This window comes from Bison bison, unplaced genomic scaffold (assembly GCF_000754665.1).
Source record: "Bison bison bison isolate TAMUID 2011002044 unplaced genomic scaffold, Bison_UMD1.0 scf7180017864471, whole genome shotgun sequence".
Taxonomy (NCBI): Eukaryota; Metazoa; Chordata; class Mammalia; order Artiodactyla; family Bovidae; genus Bison; species Bison bison.
The window spans coordinates 30,095,577-30,104,646 of NW_011495032.1; the positions used below are offsets into that span (position 1 = coordinate 30,095,577).

At 34.1% G+C, this 9,070-nt stretch overlaps 1 protein-coding gene across 4 annotated transcripts in view; it reads left to right on the forward strand.

Annotated features, from left to right (window-relative positions):
- CREB1 (cAMP responsive element binding protein 1) overlaps positions 1 to 9,070 on the forward strand; it is a 51,142-nt gene that overhangs the window by 36,393 nt on the left and 5,679 nt on the right. For all 4 annotated transcript variants that reach the window (XM_010861061.1, XM_010861060.1, XM_010861062.1 and 1 more), the window contains 2 exons: positions 4,285 to 4,467; positions 6,366 to 6,516. In XM_010861061.1, the coding sequence (XP_010859363.1) occupies positions 4,285 to 4,467; positions 6,366 to 6,516 (334 nt within the window). The remainder of the gene's footprint in view (positions 1 to 4,284; positions 4,468 to 6,365; positions 6,517 to 9,070) is intronic.

Consider the following 9,070-nt stretch of genomic DNA (forward strand, 5'->3'; position numbering starts at 1 on the left):
TCTCCAACACCACAGTTCAAAAGCATCAATTCTTTGGCGCTCAGCCTTCTTCACAGTCCAACTCTCACATCCATGCATGACCACAGGAAAAACCATAGCCTTGACTAGATGAACCTTTGTTGGCAAAGTAATGTCTCTGCTTTTGAATATGCTATCTAGGTTGGTCATAACTTTCCTTCTAAGGAGTAAGCGTCTTTTAATTTCATGGCTGCAGTCACCATCTGCAGTGATTTTGGAGCCCCCAAAAAATAAAGTCTGACACTGTTTCCACTCTTTCCCCATCTATTTCCCATAAAGTGATGGGACCATATGCCATGATCTTCGTTTTCTGAATGTTGAGCTTTAAGCCAACTTTTTCACCCTCCACTTTCACTTTCATATATTTCCTTTACTTATATGCAAAGTTTTGTAACAGAAGCATTTGCTTTTCTTCAGGGTTTAGTTAGGATTACCCACGTATGTAAGACCTCTAAGTGGCCCTTTGTTTTGTTCAGGTGCATGGAGAGTCTAAGAAGTTTTTTAAACCACTACTTAAAATATGTATTTCAGTCCTCATATAACACGTTAATAGAAAACATGAGTTTTCAGATAATTATTCTTTGATTATGTTTAAGGCCAATTTTTGTCTCACAGAAAACAAAGATTTTTTTGAAAAATTATCAAAGTTCCCATTTCTCTGATGTCTCTGATACTTGGGTCTCTCTTCTTATCTTTCATCTCAATCTATTACAAAAGTACTTTTTGAGTTCTCCCTTTGTTTGATCAAAGGCATTTGTGTGAATGGTACCTTTTTCCTCTGTTTTTTCCCAATATCTTTTTGCCTTCCACAGTGCCTCACACACTGATGTCTTCATTTTTATTTGTTTATTAAATACAATGCTGCCCGCTCTATAGTTGCCCTCCCTCTCTTCCTTAATAACACATCAAATGTACACATTGAAACTCTTACTACATTGGTTTTCTAATGTCCTGGGGTAGTCTGTGTCAGAAATATGTATAAAAGTTTGACTGCCAGTTCATAATTTTCCAGTTACACCTTGGCCTTGGTTTGCATAACTAATTTGCATTCCACCCATATTAAAAACAAGTAGCAGACTTTTTAGTTCTACCAAAGCTGAAACTTTTAATAGTAAGTAGAAGGCAGGCATTTTTGACTAAGCTTCTTGTCCATTCTGTAAGTTTATTAGAGTTCACTCATCCTCTTCCTTCTTCATTGGCAGAAAGAGGTGTATTGTGTATTTTTTATCAAAATAATTTGAGCTATTCAAGGTATGTGTGCTAACATATTGATACATGAACTTTTTCTCCAACTTTAGTACACTTGAGGAATATAGCATAGTGCTATTAGTAACAGAGATTCATTTACCACAGCAGTTCTCATTTGAATTAGAAATAGAAGGCATGCTCTCCAGACAGAGGCATATCAGAATCTGAAATAGGGAAGTGAAGTTGAGGGAGGTAAAGCTCAGAAAAACAGGTTTCATTTGGCACACCCCTTCCATTCAGCAGCTAACAGTTGCTTGTTTTAAGGTTAATACTTTGAGATTTTAAAGGCTTTATGCATTAATGTTTATGCCTTATTCTCTCTGTATATGCATATATGACTTTGATGGAACTGATTTAACATTATGTTCTTGATTATTATTAACAATCAATATAATGACCACTTACATATGTAACAATATTATATATTTATTATAAAACAAGTATATGGTTGGGAAAATTCAAATGGTAGAGGTTTCTAGTATTAATAAAAATTAAAGACCCTTCCCATCCCTCCCCAGTAGTAAGAGTTTGGTGTATATTCTTCATTCTTTTTCATTCTGTTTATACATACACATGTAAAATGTACATGTGAGACCTACATTATTTATATACTACAGACAAATATATGCATATATAGTTATGTAAGTGGTTTATTTTAATAGCTACATTGTGTTTCACTGTATAAATATAACATTTGTTTAAAAATCACATACACTGTTGAATATTTAGGACTTTTCTACTGTTTCAAATAATGCTACATAAACATTCTTTTAGTATATAGTGCCCTATCCTGTCAGTGGGGTAGCGTCTAATGAGTGGAATTGTTGAATCCTAGTCAGCCTGCCCAGTTACCCTTCCCAGTGACTACATCAATTTATAGCCAATAAATTGGTGGTTGTGTTTTTTCATTAACACTAGTATTAGTTTGTCCATTACTTGGTTCACAATCCCTGATAATAAGTGTTGAAAAGATGTTATTCTTAGGTAGAAAAACATGTTTCACTAAATCGTTTTTCTCTTCATTTTGGCTACTCAAACTCTCAGCTAAGTTTGTTTAATTATACACTTTCCTTATTTTGTGATAGAATCATTATATACATCTAAATACACGTTAGTTACTTGACTTCTTTTCCTTGTTTTAATTTAGTTTTCTTGAGAGCAATCTTAAATCCTTTTAAAATATAACGTGTATAAATAAATATTAAGAGAAAAACAATGTTTGATAGGATCAGACTTCAGTTTTCAGAGTACTTTCCTATATACATGGTCTCATTTGAGTTTTATAGTAATTATACTTATGGGCTAGAACCATATATTTTTATTTTTACAGAAGAGATAACAGATGCAAATAATAGTTTAGTGATGGAACTTGAACTAGAACCCAGATCTCCTGATTTTTTAGTTTGCTTCTTTCCTTCCACTTTGATTTCATTGGTATATAGTCAAGAAGAAAGCTCTGTGTGTTGAATACAGTAGAATTTGCTCATTAACTCTAATTGAGAAATTGTGGTTTGATTCTGTTAACCTTCTGATTCTTTCAAGTTATCCAGCAGTGTTAATCTCAGAATACTTTTTACATATTTCTTTTTTCCCCTTTGTCTAACATAAGTAAAATTTATGGAGTTAGCTAAAGTGGATGGATTGTATATTCCAGTATCTGAATTTTCACAGGTATTATTTACTAAACTAAATTGTAGCCATTAACTGTTATTATTTCTTTATTAAACAGTAAATAATATAATTTTTAATACATAAATGACTTGGGATATTAGTCATGCAGAGCTAGCTGACAGTTGATCCCAAACCATCAATAATTTCCTTCTAAGAGACACAAAGTAACATGCTCAAGTCAGACATGTTGACTTTGTTAAAATCCATTATGTAGTTTTATATGTAATACTGTGATTTTTTAGTCCTTCTCTTTCTGGAATACTTGAACTCTTAACAGGAGAAAGTGTCTAACTTTTTCCATGTACCAAAGGTTAATTCAGTTTCTTTTATAAAGTGAAATGTCTTGTATGAGCCAAAATTTATTTCCTTTGGAGCAGATGAATGACACATGTGAATAATCAATGGATTCTACGTGAGAAGGCTTGAATATGTAGCTTAGAAATAGCAATAAGATACTTTTTCCTAAATGATCATCTTGGGCTCCAGTTTTAAACTCTATGAGAGGTCTGTGGTAATTAAGTTCCATAGGACATTTCAGTTGTCTCATTGAGTGGATTTCTGTTACACTTTATGTATTCCTAACTGAGTAAGAGAACAGAATGCACTACTGAACTGCTTTATTAATTATGCATTAAAATAATCATTTATTGGGTGCCTATTACATACCCATGTCTGTGGTAATAAATACATGAATGTAGAGAAGAAATATAGTACATAGTTAATGCAAGAATAAAGGAAGTGTGGGTCACAGAGTGGTATCTGTTCTCAACCAAATAACTTCAAATGGAATTTAACATTTTCTCATTTTATTTTTTTAATTGTTTTAACTAACATTATTATAAATTGTAATGTGGTTCATAGAGTATACTTGTATTCTAGAAATTGGATATAAGTTTTCCTGAGCAGAAAGTTCGGAGAAGGCAGTGGCACCCCACTCCAATACTCTTGCCTGGAAAATCCCATGGACAGAGGAGCCTGGTAGGCTGCAGTCCGTGGGGTCTCTAGGAGTCGGACACGACTGAGCGACTTCACTTTCACTTTTCACTTTCATGCATTGGAGAAGGAAATGGCAACCCACTCCAGTGTTCTTGCCTGGAGAATCCCAGGAATTGGGGAGCCTGGTGGGCTGCCGTCTTTGGGGTCGCACAGAGTCAGATAGGACTGAAGTGACTTAGCAGCAGCAGCAGAGCAGAAAGTTACTTGACTATACAGAATGTTTCTTGGTGATGTTATCTGCTGTAATAATTTCTCCTAAATATGTCTTGCAAATTATTCTTTGAATTTAGTGTGTGTGTGTGTTATATGGTATTAATTAAACTTGTAACAATAAAATCTGTTGGATTTTAGTTGCCATTACCCAAGGAGGAGCAATACAACTGGCTAACAATGGTACTGATGGGGTACAGGGCCTGCAGACATTAACCATGACCAATGCAGCTGCCACTCAGCCAGGTACTACCATCCTGCAGTATGCACAGACCACTGATGGACAGCAAATCCTAGTGCCCAGCAACCAAGTTGTTGTTCAAGGTAAGAGAAGTTAGAACTCACAGGTGTAAATTCTTTAAAAGGTTAAAATTTTACAGACTCAGAAAAAAGTAAGTATGGTAATGCAAAGCACTGTTAAAATACAGCTTATTTTCTGCAACATAGATAATATTGTCCATGAACTCTTCTTCCGTTATTCCAATTAGACCAAAATGTCATGGCATAAAAACAACTATTTTCAGTTTTAAAAATATAACTTCTATATTTAACACCTTTAACATTTGGATGTAGGAGAAATGGGGTAGGCTAGAGGGAAAGACAATAAAATTAGGAGTTTAAAAAGCTAGTTTCTAAATCTAAGTATATAGATTTGCTTTGTGACCTTCAGTAAGAGCCAGCCTCCCTTGACCTCATTTTTTTTTCAGTGTGTCACATGAAAAGTTGTGCTAAATCACTGATAAGAATCTTCGGAGGTTCAAATTCTGTTTCTCTGCTTTTAGTCAAAAGTAATTTATATCTTCATTTCTATGGTCATCATTTTTTATTTCAAAGGAAATCATTATATTCTGAAGAATCTTTTGCCAGTGTGCAAGTCCACTGCTCTATAAGCAAGAATAGTTAAATCCATGATGAATTACAAAAATTCCAAAACTACAAATATTTTTTCTTTTTTTGTTTTCTTGTTGTTTTCTTCCTGTTTGTTTCAGAAATCTCTATCAATAGTGGATCATTTTTCTTTGAATTCATTGCATATTTTAAGAAAGATTTATGCCAGATTTAAAATTTGCATATTAAGGAGATAGTACATCTGTTTCTAAAGATATTTTCATTAATAGTATGTTTTGTCTCTATTAGGTAATGACAGATATGCCCCTTCACCATGGATGATTAATTTTCAATAATTCTAAAACCAGCTAAAGAATCATAATATAGTTAAAGGGCCCTAATGTACTTACAGGATATTTTGTTACTAAACAAATAATATTTGAAGAAGATAATATTTTGCTTATTAATGGGAGTAAAACACCTTTTCACTTTACACGCAGGTACTCAAAAATTGTAAAGCAGGATGTCAGTGAATTTGAATTCTGAACGTCAGTTTGAAGATGGTAACACATTTAGTATATACATCTTTTTGACTCAAACTACACATTTTAATTGATATTAATAACAAATATGGATGATTTTTAAAGAGTTTCAAATTCTCTCAGATAATGTTAGGTTTCTTATTCCTAGGAGGGCATATTTATTATTAAGCTGTTTTTAGAAAGAGACTTTTTTATTTCACAAATGATAGATCATTTAATTATAAAAATAAAACTTCAATTTATTTAGCCATTATCATTTACATTAAAGCAGTGCTTACAGGTGATATAATTGATCAAGTGATACATTTTTTCGTCCTTTCAGTTTTGTTACAATCAGGAATTTATAATAGTTGACCATAATGCTTTATTTTCTCTTCGATTTTGCTATTTTTTGAAAAGTCATGGTCGTTTTTATGTCGTGGCAAGAGTTTACTTGAAACTTTTTAATGTGAATTTACCAGTATCAAAGGAAGACATTGAGGACTGTACTTTGTCTAGGAAGATCATCCAAGCTGTGCCCTACTTACCTTTTAGGTTTAAGGCTGGTAAACATGTTAACAACAGAACAGAACTATGTTCCAATGAAAGATAAATGTAAGATCCAGCAGATATAAGTCATGAAGATCCTTTTTCATCCAAGTGCCTATACTAATAAATACACTAAATTGGGAATTATTTCTGAGTAATGAATGAGCCAAAGAGTGCTGCTGATCTCAATATTTTAGTCAGAATCATCTGTTGCTTTTTTTCCTTTTAATTCAACATGTATGTTCAGATTGATGATTGACCCGTAGTTTTACCAAGTCACAGTGCTTCAGTGTCTCACACCATGCTCACTGTTTCTCTTTTCAGCTGCCTCTGGAGATGTACAGACATACCAGATTCGCACAGCGCCCACTAGCACCATTGCCCCTGGAGTTGTTATGGCGTCTTCCCCAGCACTTCCTACACAGCCTGCTGAAGAAGCGGCGCGAAAGAGAGAGGTTCGCCTCATGAAGAACAGGTACATACATTGCATTTCCTTCGATTGTTGTAGGTCAAGTATAACTTCAGATTATGTCAGTAGCATCTTTGCATTGGGATTTTTTTTCTAGTAAAATTGATGGATCCTGCTAAAACTTCTTTATTTAATAAGCTGCACTTAATGATGGCTGATGGTCAGTCTTTGATGAGTAGTAGTTCTCTTTCACGCAGTTTCTCCATGAGAGAGATAATGCACAACTTTGCTGTATTTTAACTATTGCTTCAGCCAGCTGACTCAGTTATTTAAAAATTGTTTTTTGTCACAAGTAGTATCATTAAGAAAATTAGGAGTTGTGTGTGTATATAAATGGTAAGTTTTATTTACATTAAATGTATTTGTAATAAGATAAATGTATGATGGCCAGTCCAAGTTTTAATGCATATTAAACACCTAAATAAAGATTTTCAAAAAATAGAGTAATTCTGAGAATATCTTATTATTGACAAAAATTTTAAAATAGAGCTAGTCTTCAACAATGAACATGCTAGATGTCAAAAATTTCTTAAACATGGGAAAGTTATTTCCATAAAGTAAATTCATAGCTGTAAATAGCTTTGTTATTAAAAAACAAAAGCAGAATAAAAAATGTTATTTACTTGTATTTACCTTGGTATTTGTATGTATTTAGCTTAGGATTTAAATATTTACCTTAAGATATGGAAGTTATCTAAGACAAACCAAAGAAAAGGAAAATAAAGATATTAAAAGTTTGAAACATTGAAAATATTCCTCTGCCTTTCACCCCAAGATTCTTCACATGCTGTGATGAAGTGAAGGAAACATGAAAGTTGAATTTAGAGGATCTAGATTCAAATCCTGGGTCTACCCCTTTTGCTGTGACTTCAGAACATAACCTCCTAAACCTCAGTTTTCTGGCATTTTTACAAAGAATCTGTTGTAAAAATAGAATCCCACTACCCACCCAGAGGGTGGTTCTGTGGGTCAAATAAGATAATTCCTTTGAAAGCACTTTGTAACTGCAGTGCTCTATTGAAACATTTGTTTTTCTGCAATTTCATTTTTCAGCTCAGATCAGCCTCTTTGATTCCTAAAATATTCCTAGCTATTACAGAATGTTAGTAAATTAGATCTAGACTATGAGAAATGGCAGTTTTTTTCCAGGTTATTAGGAAAAGAGTTGGAAACAAGCTGAGTAACTTATTTGTGCTCTATCAATCTGTGATTTTCTGTAAGTATTTAAGTTAGAATAATAAGCAGAAACATAAAAGCTGTGTTCATATTTAAATGTATTTAAAAATATAAACTCCGTTTAAACTTTTTCAGTTTTAAATGTTTGTAAGGAAATGTTTTAACCCTTTTTAAAATTAGAAGCAAGTCTGATTAGAAGTCTCAAGTAAAGGCTAGGCTAAAAAATGTAAGATAACAATATTTACTGAAGAAACCATTTCTCAACAGACACAGCAGTCAGGTAAAAAATAAATCTCTTGATTGTGAAAACATCAGAAAGACTTCAGATTATGTCTATGTAGTCTGGCTCTGTAGAACAGAAACACTTAAGCACAAGCTGAGCAGGCAGCACTATAGCTTCTTGTCTACTCTGGTGTACAGAGAGAGAGCTGCCCATTTATAAAAGCAAATTAATTTGACTGGCATACCAAATTTTCCTTTTTCTCTATTCATTTGATTCATGATTTCCCACACACACACCCACCCACCCACAAACACACACACCTCCAGGTTGGGGACAGGGCACACAGAGCTACAGCTCCTAACAACCTCTGCTTGCCTGAGATATTCAGGGAAGCTACCTAACTTACTGTGAACTCTTTAATAAAATACTTTGGCTTGGATTTAATTTCACTCTAAGGAAACTTCCCATTGACTACTATAGCTCCCTTTTCCCGTTATTCCCGGATTCCTGCTGCTTCTACTTTTTCAACTTTCATTCACTAGAATTTGCCTTCTGAGCCCACCATACCACTCCTGTGTCTGCAAAAACATACAGATACCCTCCAATTTGGCACATCTAGTATTCTGTTCTCATTTCATTTTACCTTTATGGGAGTATTTGACACTTCTAACTGCTCGTTTCTCTAAGCTCTTCTTTGGCGTATTCACCTGGTTTTCTGCCTACTTTTCAAGTTTTCCCTTGAAACTTTCATGCCTACCTGTATTTCAGGCACCACCTTTATGTTGATACAACTTAATTATATACTGGTTTTGACCTTTCCCTTGAGATATCACTTATTTAGGTACCAGTATATATTAGACACAGTACTTTGTTTCTTTATATATTTCATTAGTTCTGCCCACAGTAAGAAAGAAGCTTATCTCCACTTTACAGTAAGCAAGTAAATATTTTGGCAGAGGTCACACCTTTTAAGAAATGGGTAGAACTGGGATATGAGCCTGGATCTGACACGAGAGCATGTGCACATGCTACCTCTCGTGTGAGCATGCAATTGTCATCGCCTGCTCTGCCGCGCAAACTGGAACACATGGTGGCAGTGTGCTGGAGGTATGTAGGGCCACGAAGCAAACATGGGAGCTTCCCTTGAATATTTATTTTGCT